The 20,978-nt window shown below is 41.5% G+C and overlaps 1 protein-coding gene across 1 annotated transcript in view; it reads left to right on the top strand.

Annotated features, from left to right (window-relative positions):
- LOC110536374 (calcium-binding protein 7) overlaps positions 1-20,978 on the top strand; it is a 58,344-nt gene that overhangs the window by 32,386 nt on the left and 4,980 nt on the right. The window contains exons 2-4 of the mRNA XM_021622128.3: positions 15,436-15,579; positions 15,911-16,023; positions 18,357-18,507. Of these exons, the coding sequence (XP_021477803.1) occupies positions 15,436-15,579; positions 15,911-16,023; positions 18,357-18,507 (408 nt within the window). The remainder of the gene's footprint in view (positions 1-15,435; positions 15,580-15,910; positions 16,024-18,356; positions 18,508-20,978) is intronic.

The following is a 20,978-nucleotide window of genomic DNA, read 5'->3' as shown; positions in this document are numbered from 1 at the left end:
ACAGCACAAACTGCCACTAACCAGAATAGAAAGAGGAGTGGGAGGCCCCGGTGCACAACTGAGCAAGAGGACAAGTATATTAGATTGTCTAGGTTGAGAAACAGACTCCTCACAAGTCCTCAACTGGCAGCTTCATTAAATAGTACCCTTAAAACACAAGTCTCAACGTCAACAGTGAAGAGGTAACTCCGGGATGCTGGCCTTCTCGGCAGAGTTCCTCTGTCCAGTGTCTGTGTTCTTTTGCCCAACTTAATCTTTTATTTTTATTGGCCAGTCTGAGATATGGCTTTGTCTTTGCAACTCTGCCTAAAAGGTCAGCATCCCGGAGTCGCCTCTTCACTGTTGACATTGAGACTGGTGTTTTGTGGGTACTATTTAATGAAGCTGCCAGTTGAGGACTAACCAAGTATTGTAAACAGGTGTCAGTAGAATAGGATTGTCTAAAACCGGACTGAAGGTCATACAAAATGTTATTGTCATCAATATACTTTAGGATCTGTTCATGGAGTGCTCTTTCTAAAACCTGACAACACACTCAAGATTGACACTGGTCTGTACTTCCCTTGTTCAACTTTTCTGATACAATATAATGTTGGCCAGATAAAGTAATGCCTCTGAATTTCATAGAGCTGCTAGCTAGTTTCTGTCAGTTAAGGGTTAAATCATTTATTTCCCCTTTGATCGATTGCAGAGATGGACTGTGTATACTTTACTGCCTGTGAAATGAACTGTGATGAGTTTTGGAGGTTGAACGTTTTTCAGTCAAATGAAAGAAACCACCCTAAAGGGATGGTATTGTGTCTCAGTTTAATGAAAAGTAATTTGATCTTCACTGGATATATAGAAGCATATACAGTATACTTATTTTATATTATGAAAATATATTCACTGTTGTGCAGTTATCAATATCTCACCCTGTTGTTGCCCTTTATAAGATCAGTGTGGTATGAACATAATGGATGTTTTGTAAATAGTTTGAATACATTTAGGATAAACTTTTTGGACAGCTTTGTTTATATGCGTAGCAGAACATTTGATTTTTGCATTTGACCTTTTTGGGTGTTCTCATGGTTTTAGCCTGAAGGATATAGAGAGACTCAGTTTGGTTTCTGGAGAGATTATTTGAGCACACAGCTTTGAAGAGGGAGTGGAAATGGAGAATAGAGGAGTTAGATCAATGACTCAGTATATTCCACAGAAATAGGATGAACACTAACACAGAGATCCATCTTACAGCTAGCTATACACTGGAGCGGCTGCATTCATTATTCTTATAGATGAAGGAACTCTATGCTTCATTGATGTCTTGTCCACTTTAGCCCTCTTTGTAAAACAGTTGTTGAGTGGTAATATACAGTGCCAGGTGAAAGTGTACACACCCCTTGCACGGTCTTCACATTTTGCTGCCTTAAAATTAAATTAAAGTATTCATTTAGATGTTTTTATCTACGGATCTACACAACCAACTCCACATATTCAAAGTAAAATAATGTTATAGAAGAACCCTACCCCCAAAAAACTGATGATGTCTTGATTGCATGTCTTCACACCCAGTAGTTAAGACTTAGTGGAAGAACTTGACAGCCATTACAGCTGTGAATCATTTGGAATAATATTCTACCAACTTTGCACAATTCACTCCATTGTTTTTTGTCAAAATTCGTCAAGCTCAGTAAATTTGGTTCAGGTATCAGTGATGGACAGCAATATTCAAACCTTGTCTCTGATTTTCAAGCAATTTTTAAGTAGGACTGACACTAGACCACCCAGGAACACTCAACACCTATATATATATATATATATATATATATATATATATATATATATATATATATATATATTTATATACACACACTAAATACAAAAACACAGATATGGTAAGCACAAATAAAACCTAACATATCACCCAGAAAAACAACTACATTCTTCCACAAATAACTCGGACGATTCTGGGCCAATTGTGCGCTGCCCTATGGGACTCCCAATCACGGCCGGTTGTGATGAAGCCTGGACTTGAACCAGGGTCTTAGTGAGGCCTCTAGCATTGAGATGCAGTGCCTTAGACCAGTGCGCCCCTCAGGAGACTTACCCATTCCTGTGAATGGGTTAAGCAGCTTAGGTGTCTATACTTCAACAGCAAAGTTAGATAAGACAGAAGTTCATGAAGTAGGGCCTTGTGATCAAAATGAGAGTAATGTAGAGATCTACGGATCTTTAGCAAAGTCCAGTGAACTTTTTGATACAGGATTCAGTGATGAGGATCAAAACTGTCACCTGTAACAAAACGAGGGGCACTATGGTAGATGGCATCCAAAGTTTTAAGAGTAGCCTCAGCTGCACTTTGATAAATAATATCACCATAATCAAGAATCCTTTTAGAATTTGTCAATTGTTCGAATATTTGGGGCGCCCAAGTAGGCTCCTTTAGAGCAGACGATGGGTTAAGGATGTCATACTGTAGCTGTTTAAAAATAGTCAGCAGAGTCACACGCATCCACACGTGCAGGAATGAGCACAGGCACATACCTGCACATCCTCACCCACACAAACACGCACGCACGCACGCTCACACACACACACAGTCAGACACGCACACGCACAAGCACACGCACACACAAACACAGTGAAGAGGTGTTTTGGTTGGAAGTATTGATTTTTAGGGGCCTTACATAAATACATGGTTGGTCTGCAGCAATTACTGATGTGAGGGAGTCGTCCTGGCAGATGAGAGCTTGACTGGAGGAGTACATCACACTCACACACGCACACACACACACACAGGCTCTGACTGACTGGAGAAGTTATCTGGCTCTGAAGCATGGATAGGAGCCCAGGATTAAAGGAGTGTGTGTGTGTGTGTGTGTGTATGTGTGTGTGTGTGTGTGTGTGTGTGTGTGTGTGTGTGTGTGTGTGTGTGTGTGTGTGTGTGTGTGTGTGTGTGTGTGTGTGTGTGTGTGTGTGTGTGTGTGTGTGTGTGTGTGTGTGTGTAGAGGAACCCAGATTCTAGGAGTGGGTATTTCCTCTCCACACCACTTTACTAAGCTCTCACAAAGCCACTGCAGCTGGTAATGACAAAGTTATTAACTAAACTCAAGGCAACAACTTTACTTTAGGAAATGGATGTCTCAAAGACGTCTACCCATATTGTCGGTACAGTGGGCTTTTATTCAGGGATGAAGATTGTTCAACCGTTTCATTATTTGTTCTCTAAAATGTATATGAAGTGTATGGGATTGACCATAAACCTTTGATCAAGGTATTCCAGTTGGCGTATTCGGCAGGATGTTTCTCGTTTAGTCCAATCCTGCTACTGTTACTGAGAGTGTGACTTAGCATTATCTGAATTGCGAGCCAAAATCACCGTAATGTAAGATCAATCCAGGTCCACAGAAAATGTTCAGATATAAAGTTTCCTTTGAACGTCTCATGTGAATGTTGTTGCTATCCCAAAGTAACTTACTTCAACTGTTTGGTTCCCAAGTACTTTGTACGTGATCAAATAGTGACTTGTGAGCTGTAACGATACACTGTTTATGGCTTTCTATTTTAGTCCTATTGATTTACAGTAATGTAGGGAAAAGAAGCCTGGAACACCTTTCTCTTGTAAGGTTAAACTCTAAAGGAGTTTCTCCAGATCTCCACTCCATCAAGCCCCTAGGGGCCTGTACATAACGGCATGTTTGAAGCAGCTTCTTACATCAAAGGAAATGCCACTCGGTACAAATATATTTTTTTATTATGTCTTCAATGGCGGCACACACTCCCAGAGAGAGGAGGCCACTACGAAGCGCACCGAACCGAGCAGGAACAAATGAAAGAAAAGGGAACAAACACGGGCCAGTTTAAAGAGGGTCAAACCGATACAGAAAAGCTGAGGCACCAAGGAAACAGTATCTGAACTAGGCCAAGAGCATCAATGCTTATTCACTTGATCCGTGTCATTAGGGAGTGCTAATTAAGCAATAAGGCCTGAGGGGGTGTGGTATAGGGCCATTATATCATGGCTAAGGGTTGTTCTTATGTATGACGCATCGCTGAGGTCTTATTCGTGGTATATTGGCCATATACCACAAACCCCCGAGCTACCTTATTGCTATTATAAAATGGATACCAACGTACTTAGAGCAGTATAAATGAATGTGTTGTCAGCCAATCAGCATTCAGTGCTTGAACCACCCAGTTTATAATGCATCTTAAATCGTCTCCATGCCCTAAAGTCTGTACTGTAACCTCTGTTTCGTCCAGTTTTTAACCATGTGCTGGCTATTGCCTCAGGTTGTATTGTGCAGATATACCCTAAACAACTTTGTAAAAGGTGAACCACTTTAGAGTAGTCTTTGTCTATACCGTCCTCTTCATGGTAATATGTGAGTCATAGTTATATTTGAAACTGGTGGAAATGTCTTTATAACTGGTGTGCTTCCTCATGATCGTTTTGAACAGGAATCTTTTTAATTATGTTTCCGATATTAAGGTCCCCCTCATTTAATCGCTGATCATATTCATATGAGATTCATTAGAGAGCTTTCACCCCCCCAACCTCAAAACAAAGACAAAAACATAACAACAAGAACCAACATAAACAACAGATAAACAGAAAAAAATACATCCTCACATTCCCAATAGTCAAAATAAATAAATAATAATATGCAGTCGCAGATAATGCAGATTATGCTTCAACTATAGCCAATATTCACATCCAAAAAGAGAGAGAATATACAGATTCCAATATACAATTCCAATGCTTCTACAATGTCAGCGGTTTAAAGAGCTTGACATTAATTACACTGCTCAAAAAAATAAAGGGAACACTAAAATAACACATCCTAGATCTGAATGAATGAAATATTCTTATTAAATACTTTTTTCTTTACATAGTTGAATGTGCTGACAAGAAAATCACACAAAAATGATCAATGGAAATCAAATTTATCAACCCATGGAGGTCTGGATTTGGAGTCACACTCAAAATTAAAGTGGAAAACCACACTACAGGCTGATCCAACTTTGATGTAAAGTCCTTAAAACAAGTACTAAAGCATCCACCAACTCCTAGACAGTCTGTGGTGCAACGTGGCGTTGGTGGATGGAGCGAGACATGATGTCCCAGATGTGCTCAATTGGATTCAGGTCTGGGGAACGGGCGGGCCAGTCCATAGCATCAATGCCTTCCTCTTGCAGGAACTGCTGACACACTCCAGCCACATGAGGTCTAGCATTGTCTTGCATTAGGAGGAACCCAGGGCCAACCGCACCAGCATATGGTCTCACAAGGGGTCTGAGGATCTCATCTCGGTACCTAATGGCAGTCAGGCTACCTCTGGCGAGCACGTGCGGCCCCCCAAAGAAATGCCACCCCACACCATGAATCTTGGTGTTCTCTGGCAAATGCCAAACGTCCTGCACGGTGTTGGGCTGTAAGCACAACCCCCACCTCATACCACCCTCATGGATTCTGTTTCTGACCGTTTGAGCAGACACATGCACATTTGTGGCCTGCTGTAGGTCATTTTGCAGGACTCTGGCAGTGCTCCTCCTTGCACAAAGGCGGAGGTAGCGGTCCTGCTGCTGGGTTGTTACCCTCCTACAGCCTTCTCCACGTCTCCTGATGTACTGGCCTGTCTCCTGGTAGCGCCTCCATGCTCTGGACACTACGCTGACAGACACAGCAAACCTTCTTGCCACAGCTCGCATTGATGTGCCATCCTGAATGAGCTGCACTACCTGAGCCACTTGTGTGGGTTGTAGACTCTGTCTCATGCTACCACTAGAGTGATAGCACCTCCAGCATTCAAAAGTGACCAAAACATCAGCCAGGAAGCATAGGAACTGAGAAGTGGTCTGTGGTTACCTCCTGCAGAACCACTCCTTTATTGGGGATGTCTTGCTAATTGCCTATAATTTCCACCTGTTGTCTATTCCATTTGCACAACAGCATGTGAAATGTATTGTCAATCAGTGTTGCTTCCTAAGTGGACAGTTTGATTTCACAGAAGTGTGATTGACTTGGAGTTACATTGTGTTGTTTAAGTGTTCCCTTTTATTTTTTGAGCAGTGTATTTTAACCAATGACGAGGGGAATTGACATACATCCAGTGGAGAGCATTTGAATGTCTAGCTCGTAATAGACAAGAGGTCAACTGTTTTCTTTTCTCTCCTATGTAAAGACAAATTCTCTGACAAAAATTGAAGATGCAAAATGTAGGGATTATTGGTATTGTTGTGAAGGTCATCTCAGAGATGTAGCCCAGAACTGAGCTCCCTAACGTTTATATCTCAGCACACTCCCACAAGCAATGATACAAGGTTCCTACTGTAGATGCATGTTACTTTTAAAACACAGGTCTTGGATTTTAGGGTCAAATTTGGGAAGCTTAACAAGGGTGATAAACATGTATGTTCTCATTATCCAATTGTTTTGCAACAATTTCCGGCGAGTGTTTAGTGTCTGTAACTGAGCTCAAGAGCAGATCATACCCCAGTCCTCTTCGGAAATATCTTCTTGCATATCTTGTATCCACTGACGTATCTTACTATCAGAGTTGTCATTATGAGTAGCTACCATTTTCCCATATAGTAACGTCATGTGACCTCTCCCATAACACATATCAACAGAGAACATTTCTAAAGTGGTCAAATGAGGTTGTAGGGCAGATTGTTTTGGACTGGAAAAAATAAAGCTTCTCAATTGTACGTTTTTGAAAAAATGCTTTTCTGGTAAGTTCAATATGCCCTTTAGTTCTTCAAATGACATGAGCACCTTTTCATTGTGTATGTCCATTACTTTAACAATACCTTTTCTTTCCCAGTCTTTAAACTCCAAGTCATTTTTATCAGGTGTGAAATTGTCCAAAATTGGTCTACAACTGGATAATTCAGGGGATTCAAACAATATTGCTGCACTTTGTGCCATATAGATAGGTTGTTTTTACCAAAAGGATTAGTAGTGTTCTTCTTAGTTTCTGAAAGGGAGCAGAGTACAAATATTCATCCAAAGTTAAGCCTTTCGTGGATAAGATTTCAGTCTGCAGCCAGGGTAAGTATGGTTCCTTGGAAAACCAAAACATTGCAGCCCTCTGTTGTGGAGACCAGTAATGCCACTGTAGGGTTGGACGTTTTAACCCCCCTCTGTCTTAGGGCAAATAAATAAGCGAAAGTCTAAGCCTTGGTTTTCTGTTGCACCAGATAAAATGTTAGTATCTTTCTGATCTTTGGGAAAAATAAAGGTGGTGGTGGAGCCAGAGGAATTGATTGAAATAGATGAAGATATTGGGTCAAAATATTCATATTAATTATATTTATTCTAACAATAATAGATGTAGGCTGTAATGATGTCCATTTGTTGACGGATTTTGTTACACCCGTTACCATGGGTTCATCATTTGTTGTACTACTCAATCAGCTAATTTCTGGTGTGATTTTAATACCAAGATATGTAAAAACCTTGTTCCGTATTCTTAATGAAATGCTGTAATTTCTTTCTACTCTGCAAGTGGAGTGATCGAGATGAGGATCAGAAACGCAATTAAAATCCCCATGCCATTAGGACTTTACCAGGAAGGGAGGCTATACTACGAATAGAAAGAAATTCTCAGATAATTTGAGATTATCATCAGTAGGACCATATACATTAACCAGATTAATACGCTCATTCAAAAGAGTTTCCTGTATCAAAATGTATCTACCCAGCTGTATCAGTTATACTATTTTCCATTTGAAACGGAACAGATTTTTTAATTAAAACCATAATACCATGAGAATGAGAGGAGAAACAGGATGCCATCACTTGTGCTTGCCATCTCCTGCATATTTTAATTAGCTCATCCTTCAGCAAGTGAGTTTCTTGTAGGAACACAATAGATTAGTAATAACCTGTTTAAGCTTGGATAGTTTATCAACTCCACGGACATTCGACAAAGTAAATTTCAGTTTTGCATTTGAAGTCGTTTAACTAAATATATGAACATGGAATAAGCTAGAGTATAAAAGCATATCTAAAATGTGTTTAGTAACCACAAGCACTGCATGAGTATTTTGTAGTGAGGAAAATATGTAAAGATCTGTTGAGGAAAATATGTAAAGATCTGTTGAAAAAAAATACCTAAATCTTTCCTAACAGTAAAACACTGAACCCCATTCCCCTGTTTCCCTAACCGAGACACTCAAAGCTTCCCCTCCCACATCCTCCTCATCGTAAAGTGTAGCCTGGTTGACAACTGATCCAGTAAAGGGAGCAGTCTAATCTAAGTGATGCTAAAAAAAACAAAGTGTCTCCTGCCTTCTCTCGACTATTATTCCTCACGAACCAAACAATAGGCATACCTAGCAAAATGCTATGCGACAAGCTTAATTAAGTGCTAATATCTGAGAAGCCGGTGTTTGGAAGATATATTGGCACGTGTGTTGTTAGGCCCAAACACTGGCTTTGAAGGCATTATCACTTTTATACAACGGGTTACCAACATGTGCAAGTAATGATTGACATATTTTAATAAAAACTAGATTTTTATACATTTATTCATGCTATTTCATCCTTCCACAATATATAGTCCCGACACAAATGTAGGGTTGCTACCCAAGCCTTCTGGTCTATCGGTTCGGTTGCCAGAGACGTGACCCAATCGTTCAGTATTTTTGTTCTTTATCTATGGACGCGAACCCGTCGTTCATTCTAAATGTTCCATTACCATGTTGGCTGGCAACGTTCTTATCTGTTGGTTGCTATCTAGCCAACTACGGGTAACCTACAGTTACGGCAAAAAGTGCAGCCAGTTAAGTAGCTGTATTTGCATTTGTTTAAGCTGTATTCTAATAACATTTATTTGGAAACATTCATAACAATGAGCTATTGAGGCACGATTTTACCTGGCATAGAAAATGTGCTCACTTGTCAAGACACTGTTATTCAGAGGAGTTATTATTCGCTTAAATGTCATGCTAGCTAGCTGCCAACAAATTGGCTAACGGTAGTTTGCTAGCTTGTAACCAGTCACAAAATCCATGGTGGTTTAATTCTCCGTAGTCCAGGGTGGTGATAAACTTCACAGCGGCAACACGGCTAGAAAGAAGAATCACGTTATACATCACAGATGAATGCCTAGGCTTGAGAGGGAGATTCAAACTGTTGTGACCGTCCATTGTACGTCACACATAGTTTAGCTGGGAAAGCTATTCCATAGGCAATGGGATGGACCTGAGCTGGCGTTTAACCCAGTCGTAGCCATTTAATTTTTTGGTGCTGGTCCGCTGATATGTCAGAGAAGAACATGATTTCTTGGTCCCCGTACATCACTTTGCCCTTGACTCTGGCTTTCCACAACAGTCAGACTTTGTCTGGAAAGTTGAGAATCTTCATGATAAGGACTTGGGCCTTTAGGAGCTGGAAGCCATTCGGCTCTTTCAACGGGCAGGGTGTCCGAAAAGATGTCCGGCCCAAATGCCGGGGCAGCCATTTCTCAAGCGATTCAACTGCATCACCATTTTTCACTTTTTCGGGTAGATGGAACAGTTTCAAATTTGACCTCCTGTGGTAGTTCTCGAGCGAGCTTAGTTTCGAAATAATGTCAGCCATCTGTTTTTTAACTTTTCTGTCGTTGTTTTGACAGTGACTAGAGTATCTTCCACCATGCTAATGCGTTCCTCTGCTTTGTCAAGGCGCGTGGAGTTAAGGTAAAGTTTAACCTCACTAATCCCTGTTACAACACTTTCGAGTTTGTGGGAAATGTCCGTCCTCATGGAAGAGATTGCTTCCAAGACCCCTTTGCTCTGATTCTGGTTTAGGTCGTCGACATTGTTGGTTGCCATGTTGGACTCGTGGTGTGAGGGGCTAGCTGAGCTTCTAGGGCTAAATGGGTTAGTAGAGCTAGCTGAATTCGCAGGGCTAACTAGCCTAGCCTAGATTACATTGTAGATGCAAGTTGTTCTTCTTGTTTTAGGAGGACTATGGTTGAGTCGATTCACAATGATCATAGATATGCCTATAATTTTTGCCGAAATTGGCCGGAGATCTAGGAGTTAGGAGTTTGTTTTGATTCATTTGATTAATGTTAATAGATATCTTGTGCTGACAAGTATTGGCAATGGCGGCAAATACACACTCAATGTCCAGATTTGTCACGTTCTGACCATAGTTCTGTTATTTTATTCTTTGTTTTAGTATGGTCAGGGCGTGAGTTGGGGTGGGCAGTGTATGTTTGTTTTTCTATGTTGGGGTTTTGAGTTTGGCCTAGTATGGTTCTCAATCAGAGGCAGCTGTCAATCGTTGTCCCTTATTGAGAATCATACTTAGGTAGCCTGGGATTCACTTTTGAGTTGTGGGTGTTTGTTTCTGTGTGAGTGTTTGTTGCCACACGGTACTGTTTTGGTTTTGTTCATTTCACGTTTATTGTTTTGTAGTGTTCAGTTTATGTCTGTAAATAAACGTTATGGAAACTTACTACGCTGCGCATTGGTCCTCCGATCCTTCTCGCTTCTCCTCCTCAGAAGAGGAGGAAGAATGCCGTTACAAGATTATTGGGTACAACACCCAGTTTATGAAAATAGTTTGCTCCTACAGACAGAGAGTCACGTAGCCGTGGCTGGCTATATAAAGCAGGCAGACAGGCATCAAGGCATTCAGTTACTGTTTGATTGAAAGTTGGAATGGACAAAATGAGTGACCTAAGCGATTTTGAGGGTGGTATGTTCGTCAATGCCAGGTGCACTGGTTTCAGCATCGCAGAAACAGTTGGCCCCCAGGGCTTTTCACACACGACAGTGTCTAGAGTTTACTGAGAAGGAAAGGGAGTATACCTAGTCATTTGTACAACTGAATGCCTTCAACTGAAATGTGTCTTCTACATTTAACCCAACCCTCTGAATCAGAGAGGTGTGGGGTGTGTGTGTGTGTGTGGGGGGGGGGGGGGGGGGTTGCCTTAATCGACATCCACGGCACAGTAGATTTACTGCCTTTGGGGAAGAATGATTTTTTTTTACCGTGTCAGTTTGGGGATTCCATCCAGCAAACTTTCAATTACTGGCCCAATGCTCTAACCACTAGGCTACCCACCGCCCGAATGGTGCAAGAAACATAAAACATCCAGTAAGGGGCATCCCTGTGGGAGAGAACAGTTAGTTGATGACAGGTTGAAGGAGAATGAATTGTTCAAGCTAACAGGCAGTCCACAAACAGGCAAATATTGGTACAGCACAACTTTTCGGTCCCTGTCACGTATTGGCTATTGCAGCAGACAACCACACCAGGGTCCACTCCTATCAGCTAAAAACAAGAAGAAGCAGCTCCAATGGGCACGCGATCACCAACACAGGGAAATTACAGAGAGGAGAAAACATTTCCTGGTCTGGTGAATCCTAGTTCCTGTTGTGTCATGCTGATGGCAGAGTAAGGATTTGGCGTTAGCAGGATGAGTCCATGGCCCCATCCTGCCTGTTGTCAATGGTAAAGTCTTCTGGCAGTGGTGTAATAATGTAGGGAACACGTTAGGTCTCTTGATTACAAAGGGAAGCACAGTCGAGAGCTGCCCAAGTGACACGAGCCTACCAGATGAGCTAAATCACTTCTATGCTCACTTCGAGGCAAGCAACACTGAGGTATGCATGAGAGCATCAGTCGTTCCAGATGACTGTGTGATCACGCTCTCCATAGCCGACGTGAGAAAGACCTTTAAATAGGTCAACATTCACAAGGCTGCTGGGTCAGATGAATTACCAGAACGTGTGCTCGGGGCATGTGCTGACCAACTGGCAGGTGTCTTCACTGACATTTTCAACATGTCCCTGATTGAGTCTGTAATATCAACATGTTTCAAGCAGACCGCCATAGTCCCTGTGCCCAAGAACACTAAGGCAACCTGCCTAAATGTCAACAGATCTGTAACCCTCACGTCCGTAGCCACGAAGTGCTTTGAAAGGCTGGTAATGGCTCACATCAACACCATCATCCCAGAAACCCTGGACCCACTCCAATTTGCATACCGCCCAATCAGATCCACAGGTGATGCAATCTCTATTGCACTCCACACCACCCTTTCCCACCTGGACAAAAGGAACACCTATGTAGAATGCTATTCATTGACTACAGCTCAGCGTTCAACACCAGAGTACTCTCAAAGCTCATCACTAAGCTAAGGATTCTCGGAATAAACAATCCTGGACTTCCTGACGGGCCGCCCTCAGGTGGTAACGGTAGGAAACAACACATCCGCCATGCTGATCCTCAAAACTGGAGCCCCTCAGTGGTGCGTGCTCAGTCCCCTCCTGTACTCCCTGTTCACCCACGACTGCATGGCCAGGCATGACTCCAACACCATCATTAAGTTTGCAGACGACTCTACAGTGGTAAGCCTGATCACCGACAATGACGAGACAGCCTATCGGGAGGAGGTTAGAGACCTGGCCGGGTGGTGCCAGAATTACAACCTATCCCTCAACGTAACCGAGACAAAAGAGATGATTGGGGACTACAGGAAAAGGTGGACCAAGCATGCCCCCATTCTCATTGACGGGGCTGTAGTTGAGCAGATTGAGAGCTTCAAGTTCCTTGGTGTCCACATCAACAACAAACTAGAATGGTCCAAACACACCAAGACAGTCATGAAGAGGGCATGACAAAGCCTATTCCCTATCAGGAAACTAAAAAGATTTGTCATGGGTCCTCAGATCCTCAAAAGGTTCTACAGCTGCAACATGGAGAGCATCCTGACTGGTTGCATCACTGCCTGGCACGGTAACTGCTCGGCTTCCGACCGCAAGGCACTACAGAGGGTAGTGCGTATGGCCCAGCACATCACTGGGGCTAAGCTGCCTGCCATCCAGGACCTCTACACCAGTCGGTGTCAGAGGAAGGCCCTAAAATTTTCAAAGACCACAGTCACCCCAGTCATAGACTGTTCTCTCTACTACCGCATGGCAAGCGGTACTGGAGAGCCAAGTCTAGGACCAAATGGCCTCTCAACAGTTTTTACCACCAAGCCATAAGACTCCTGAACAGGTAATCAAATGGCTACCTGGACTATTTGCATTGTGTGCCCCCCCCAACCCTCTTTTACACTGCTGTTACTCTCTGTTTATCTTATATGCATAGTCACTTTAACTATACATTTCATGCACATACTACCTCAATTGGCCCAACCAACCGGTGTCCCCGCACATTGGCTACCCGGACTATCTGCATTGTGTCTCGCCACCCAACCCCCGCCAACCCCTCTTTTACGCTAATGCTACTCTCTCTTTATTGTATATGCGTTGTTACTTTAACCATACCTACATGTACATACTACCTCAATCAGCCTGACTAACCGGTGCCTGTATATAGCCTCTCTACTGTATGTAGCCTCTCTACTGTATATAGCCTCTCTACTGTATGTAGCCTCGCTACGGTTATTTTTCAGTCTTTTTTACTGTTGTTTTTATTTCTTTACTCATCAATTGCTCACCTAATGCTTTTTTATTTACTTAGAAATTGCACTCTTGGTTAGAGGCTGTAAGTAAGCATTTCACTGTAAGTTCTACACCTGTTGTATTCGGCACGTGACAAATAATTTTGATTTGATACCAATTGATCAACTTTTCCATGTCCGAAAGAGTTCAGGCAGTTCTGGAGACAAAGGTGGGTGTACCCAATAAACTGGCCACTGAGTGTATATTGTAATTAGTTGTTATGATGTAACTCTCTTATAGTTCATGGCTAATTGTAAGAGATATAGACCTTCTAAAACGGTGCTGGCACCTTCTCTAAGAGTCTCGCCCCTCCTGAGAGGCAGCGTTTGAGCTTTTTCAATGGTATAGGGCTCTGCTCAGCTGAAGAGCTGTTTATACAGCAAACACCAGAAAAAGATGGAGTGAAGGACCTCAGGTGGATTTGGAGGTGTTGTTAATAGGATCGGAAGCAGCTGGGGTGGCCATGAGGTGGGGAAATGTCATTCTACTCCACCTTATAAATTGTGTGTCACATTGTAATCCATGATAGCCAAGTGCCCCTGTCCCTGTAGCAGATGGGTATCCATTCCGTTCTGCGCCTTGAAAATAATACTGAACTATTTCCTAAAGCATTGGCATCACCTCATGTATACACAACACATTCTGTCTTCATTCATCCGTCTCACATTTTCTTTCTTGCCCAAAATATTTGTCAAAATGAGTCAGGGGTTTATTTTGGCCACGGACATGCCCACATATCCCTATTCTGACACCCCACTACATCAATGCAACAGCAAATGGTATTTACTACACCGCACGTCACTAACAATAAGCTACAGAGTGAATGAAGTACGTTTTATTATGATAATTCTTACTTAGTGATAGGTACATCTACTCATTCCTGCTTTCTCTAATCACTTTAATGAATATATAAAATTGTCCCTTATATATTAAATTATTGACTTATTCAATGTCATTCAAATTCAAATTGGGGTTCATATCTTTTTTTATTTACATAAGCATGTTTGCAGTCACCTATTTTCCACCTGCAAATGTTATCTAGAATGTCCTCTCACAGAGCTACATTTCCTTTCCATAAGACCTACACTGACTTAACACATCTGATATCGTACATGATTTTTTTAACAATGTGTTTTGTGATTCTTGGCTACTGCAAAAACAGTCAGAGTAGATACCGGAGCAGATTCATCCCAGATCTACCCATCATCAAGTGTATATAGGGAAGATTGTTCATCATCATCTGAACCAGTTTCCTGTATGCTAGATCTTTTACAATCAGTAATTTGACTGGCCGACGGTCTACAACACATATGAGTGATGGGTTTCGGTCACTCGTAAGGAAAGGGGCTTTTGAGCTATGGGAGAAGTATTTTAAGGACAGACCTGGTCAGTATGCTCAGATAGGAAGAGGCAAAATGAGAGGGCTCACTCTCGCCAAAATCTGTCCAGAATAAGCTCAATCCGTTTCTATGGGCTTAGTATGCAGACCTAAGCTTTTCGTCTACCTTCCTGCCTTTGGGACAACGACTCCCATTGTTAGGGCGGAGACATGAATATCTCTTCATTATACAGATCTCTGGTATGCTTTAGATTAGTTTAAATTAAAATAACTATTTGAAAAGCCTCTTCTTAGGTTTCTGTCATACATTTTTTTTCCTGAAGTGACCTTTTACATACAGTTACCTAGTTCATTTTTTAACGGATGCATTTTGGTCTGTCAAAATGGCCACAGTGGCTCTCTTAAGATCCAATCTATACACTGTGAAAGTGAATGTGCCATTTGTTCACCTCACATCACTTTATCCCTTGGAGATTTAAATGTTCTGGGTTTTTTTTCATCGTCTTCAGTGCATCCGCTACATTCGTTGGTAGAGATTGACCATTCATTTGTGTAGCATAATTAAAACCTTATTTTCGAAATTGAAGTTATTTAGTGCTTAGGCACATGACATAGGTAGGCTGATGCTATAACACTTCTCTTTGTTGTCTTCCTCACAGAGATTCGCGAGGCGTTCAAGGTATTTGACCGTGATGGGAATGGCTTCATCTCGAAGCAAGAGCTGGGCATGGCCATGAGGTCTCTGGGGTACATGCCCAATGAGGTGGAGCTGGAGGTCATCATACAGAGACTGGACATGGACGGTGAGATAGACACACGCACACACAGACACGGACACACACAGGCATGCACACAGGCATGCACACAGGCATGCACACAGGCACGCACACAGGCACGCATTCACGACACAGACGGGCGCTCACACCCACCAACCCAAACACAGACACTCACACAGACACACAGACACACACACACACACACACACACACACACACACACACACACACACACACACACACACACACACACACACACACACACACACACACACACACACACACACACACACACACACACACACACACACACACACACTAGCATACCAAGTGTCATCAAGATTCCTGTCATCAACAGGTGATGGTCAGGTGGATTTCGAAGAGTTTGTCACTCTCCTCGGACCCAAGCTGACAGCAGCCGGAATGCCTGACAAGTTCCACGGAACCGACTTTGACTCCGTGTTCTGGAAGGTAAGTAATCATAAACCGCTTCCTTCCTGATTATTACCACTGACAAGCTACAAAGGCTTCTGGGTGATTAGGATGTAATGCTATACTGTAACTGTCATCTATATCACCATTTATCCATCGTATGGAGACTTTGTGACTTGAAAGGAAAACAAATGTAATTCCCAGATTCAGTGGAGGGTTGATAAGGCAGTGACCCCTCGTGAGTAATGAGGCTTTTATTTGGTTAGCTTTTGGAAACGTTAGCTTGCGCATACAACTTTCCCCGACATCACACTTATACATTGTAATTTTTTATTTACCTGATTTAGTCGGATGGCTAGCATTCAATGTCTGCGGAGGTGTTGTCTTCTAGCCAATCATAATTGACTGTATCGCACGATAACTGAAAACACAACTGTGGGACGAATGAGAGCGGTTAATTTAAAATCCATTCATTCTTCCCTCACCCCTTGCCCTGCAGGTGTCAACTCGTCAGACATCATGATACATCATCAGAAGTGTCCACTTAATTTGAGGGCTGAGGGGAGATGGTGTGACTTTTATGTGTTTGGAATGCAACCTTAGTATTTACTTAGTACTTAGTATTCTTAGTAATGTTCTTCTGTCAGAACTGTGTCCTTCCTTCCTGACTTTCAACAACCATCCCCACCTATTGTATACACTAGTCTGACGATCGAAAGAAGAAAAATCGATTTAGATTAAATCAGGTTTTTACTGTGTGACAGTTTTTCAGATAATTACCCTCCCATATTCACAGTAATAGTAAAAAGTATTTAGAGACTGATTCAGAGTCAGGCTTGTGTTAGCATTATCTATGCAGTGTCTTTGTATACAATCTAGATTCTAGAACAAACTCATATCTTATTGTGTGTGTAAAAAAAAATACATATAAAATTAGCATTTTCACATGTGAAATAGCTGTTTTCACATGCTGAGCTAAAATTTCACTTGAAACCATATTTTCACGTGTCTTACATTTTTAATTCACATGTTAACACCAACTTTTCACATGTGATAACATAAACGTGTTTTCACCTAACATGTGAATTGCAGTTGCACATGTGAAATTTGTGCTTGGTCGTATTAAAATTGGTTATGCAGTTTCACATGTAAAAATCTCATTTGCAGTTTCACATGTTCAAAAACTCCACGTGAAAAACAATAACATGTGTAAATTAAACTTTAGTTTCTCATGCTAGAAAACTGGGTGTTCTTATTTATCCTGTTTAACATGTTAAAATTAACTGATTTAATCTCAACTTAATCTTTTGTCACTTTTGTGCACACATTTTTTATTGCTTTGCAAGTACACTGAAGACATCCAACATACATAATATATACAATGAAAAACAACTATGCCACGTCAAAACAAGTTGACATTGAGGTTAAAGAATGTTTTGCTAACCATTATTTTGAACAAAATCAAGATGTAAATATTTTTTGTAATGCTTTTTGCATAAATAATCTTAAATTACAGCTCAATTTGAGCAAATTCCAAATTTGCGATTAATAATAATTAATCACAGAAAAACCTGCAGTAAATTCAAGGACATTTGATACCCATAGTGAAAATGTACATTAAAATATGAAGATACACATGTGAAAATGTACATTAAAATATGAAGATACACATGTGAAAATGTACATTAAAATATGAAGATACACATGTGAAAATGTAGAGGGCATGCGGTGGTCATGGTTGCTCATGGTGACGTGATGAAGTAGTCTCGCCTGCGACTTCTAAATTAGTTTTGGCCCTGTTGGTCTAATGGTCAAGACGGTGGCTTCTCCCATGGCCTCTAATCCCGCCTGCTACAAAAGCAAACATATGAAACTCATGATGTGAAATGTTGGGAGACCACACATGTCTGAGTAATATGAACAATCCATGTGAATCTTCACACGTGTCCAAAAAAAAGTATGTTTTTCCCACGTGACATTTGTCATGTGATTTGTTCACATGTGAAAGATTAATGTGAAAAATCACAGGTGCCTGAAAACCACATCTGACTCTTGAAAATGTTTTTTTTTAAGGGGAGGTCTATGGCAGTGTACTTTATGCTCAAATTAGTCCAGACAGTCATACAGTATGCCACATGTATCAATGGGCAGTGTTGTGTTGTATTCTCTGGCTAAAATCTCCAGGATCACTTAGCTTACCATCCCCAAATACAAAACATTGTATAAACTAAAATAGACCATAGAGCAGTATCTCATTGTAGTGACATCAGTTCCTGTGTGTGTGCATATGGTGTGTGTGTGTGTGTGTGTGTGCGTGCGTGCGTGCGTGTGTGTGTGTGTGTGTGAGTGTGTGTGCGTGCTTGCGTGTCCAGACTGACATGCAGAAGCTGACGGTAGAGGAGCTGAAGAGGCTGCTGTATGATACATTCTCCGACCACCTCACCATGAAGGATATCGAGAACATCATCATGACCGAGGAGAGTCACATAGCGAACCCAGGGGCCTGCCAGGTGGATATAGACAGTAAGGAACCTTATAGTACACGCTTTATAGTATACATGTTATAGTACACACTTTGTAGTACACACTGTATAGTACACACTTTGTAGTACACACTTTGTGGTAAACACTTTAACGTGTCTCAGGTTAATATGGACAGTAGAAGACCGATTGTACACTTTGATATACTTCCAGTATAATAGTTTAATTGAGAAAGACATCCGTGCTGAACAAAAACATAAACACGACATGTAAAGCATTGGTTCCATGATGCATGATAAAATATCCCAGAAATGTTCCATACATACAAAAAGCTTATTTCTCTAAAATGTTGTGCACAAATGTGTTTATATCACTGTTAGTGAGCATTTCTCCTTTGCCAAGATAATCCATCCACCTGACAAGTGTGCCATATCAAGAAGCTGAATAAACAAATGACATACTGTAGATGCACCGTGTGCTGCGGACAATATAAGGCCACTATAAAATGTGCCGGTTTGTCACAAAACACAATGCCACACATGTCTCAAGGTTTGAGGGAACATGCAGTTGACATGCTGACTGCAGGAATGTCCACCCGAGCTGTTGCAAGAGAATTGAATGTCAATTTCTCTACGATAAGCCATCTCCAACATCGTTTTAGAGAATTTTGTTGGGAAAAACTCATTCTGATTTTCTGGGCCTGGTTCCTCAGTGGGTGGGTATGACTTCCAAGTGGGTGGGCCTTTGCCATCCAAGGTCCACCTATGGCTGCACCACTGACCAGTCTTGTGAAATCCATAGATTAGGGCCTAATGAATTTATTTCAATTGACTAATTTCCTTATTTGAACTGTAACCCAGTCAAATTCTTGAAATTGTTGCATGTTGCATTTCTATTTTTGTTCAGTGGATTAACTGAGAGAGAGTAAAAGGTGAAAGATATGCAGAGTGGAAGTGGTGGAAAAATGCGTAGCCTGGAGTTGGCTGCATTGCCTATATAGTGGCTTGCGTAAGTTTTCATCCCCCTTGCCATTTTTCCTATTTTGTTGCCTTACAACCTGGAATTAAAAATGGATTTGTATCATTTGATTTACACAACATGCCTACCATATTTCTTGTGAACAAACAAGAAATATGACAAAAAAAACAGAACACTTGAGCGTGTCAATACTTTGTTGAGACACCTTTTGCAGCAATTACAACTGCAAGTCTCTTAGGGTTTGTCTCTATAAGCTTGGAACACCCTTCCACTGGGATTTTGTCCCATTCTTCAAGGCAAAACTGCTCCAGCTCCTTCAAGTTGGATGTGTTCCGCTGGTGTACAGCAATCTTTAAGTCATACCACAGATTCTCAATTGGATTGAGGTCTGGGCTTTGATTAGACCATTCCAAGACATTTAAATGTTTAAAACCACTCAGACTGAAACAGGTTTCCCTCAAGAATTTCCCTGTATTTAGTGCCATCCATGATTCCTTCAATTCTGACCAGTTTCCCAGTCCCTGGCGATGAAAAACATCCCCACAGCATGATGTTGCCACAACCATGCTTCACTGTGATGGTATTCTCGGGGTAATGAGAGGAGTTGGGTTTGCGCCAGAATAGCGTTTTCCTTGATAGCAAAAACCTAAATTGTAGTCTCTTCTGACCAGAGTACCTTCTTCCATATGTTTGGGGAGTCTCCCACATGCCTTTTGGCAAACATGTTTGCTTATTTCTTTCTACCAGCAATGTTTTTTTTTTCTTGCCACTCTTCCATAAAGCCCAGTTCTGTGGAGTGTACGGCTTAAAGTGGTCCTATGGACAGATACTCCAATCTCCCCTTTGGTGCTTTGCAGATTTGCAGCTCCTTCAGGTTTATCTTTGGTCTCTTTGTTTGCCTCTCTGATTAATGCCCTCCTTGCCTGGTCTGTGAGTTTTGGTGGGCGGCCCTCTCTTGGCAGGACTGCTGTGGTGCCATATTCTTTCCATTTTTTAATAATGGATTTAATGGTGCTCAGCGGGATGTTCAAAGTTTCTGATATTTTTTTATAACCCAACCCTGATCTGTACTTCTCCGCAACTTTGTCCCTGACCTGTTTGGAGAGCTCCTTGGTCTTCATGGTGCCACTTGCTTGGTGGTGCCCCTTGCTTGGTGGTGTTGCAGACTCTGGGAACTTTTATAACAGGTGTATATATGCGTAGATCACGTGACAGATCATGTGAGACTTAGATGGCACACAGGTGGACTTTATTTAACTAATTATATGACTTCTGAAGGTAATTGGTTGCACCAGATCTTATTTTGTGGCTTCATAGCAAAGGGGGTGAATACAAATGCACGCACCAATTTTATTTGTATGTATTTTTTTTCACCAATTTGGACTATTTTAGTGTATGTCCATTACATAAAATCCAAATAAAAATAAATTTAAATTACAGGTTGTAATGCAACAAAATAGGATGAACGCCAAGATTGATGAAAACTTTTGCAAGGCTCTGTCCACCAAACTCCTTAATATATTCTATTTTATCAT

The sequence above is a fragment of the Oncorhynchus mykiss genome, chromosome 11 (assembly GCF_057628025.1).
Source record: "Oncorhynchus mykiss isolate SJ-2025 chromosome 11, ASM5762802v1, whole genome shotgun sequence".
In the NCBI taxonomy this organism is placed as follows: domain Eukaryota; kingdom Metazoa; phylum Chordata; class Actinopteri; order Salmoniformes; family Salmonidae; genus Oncorhynchus; species Oncorhynchus mykiss.
The sequence above is the reverse complement of the archived record's forward strand: the minus strand, read 5'-3'. Positions and strand labels throughout refer to the sequence as shown.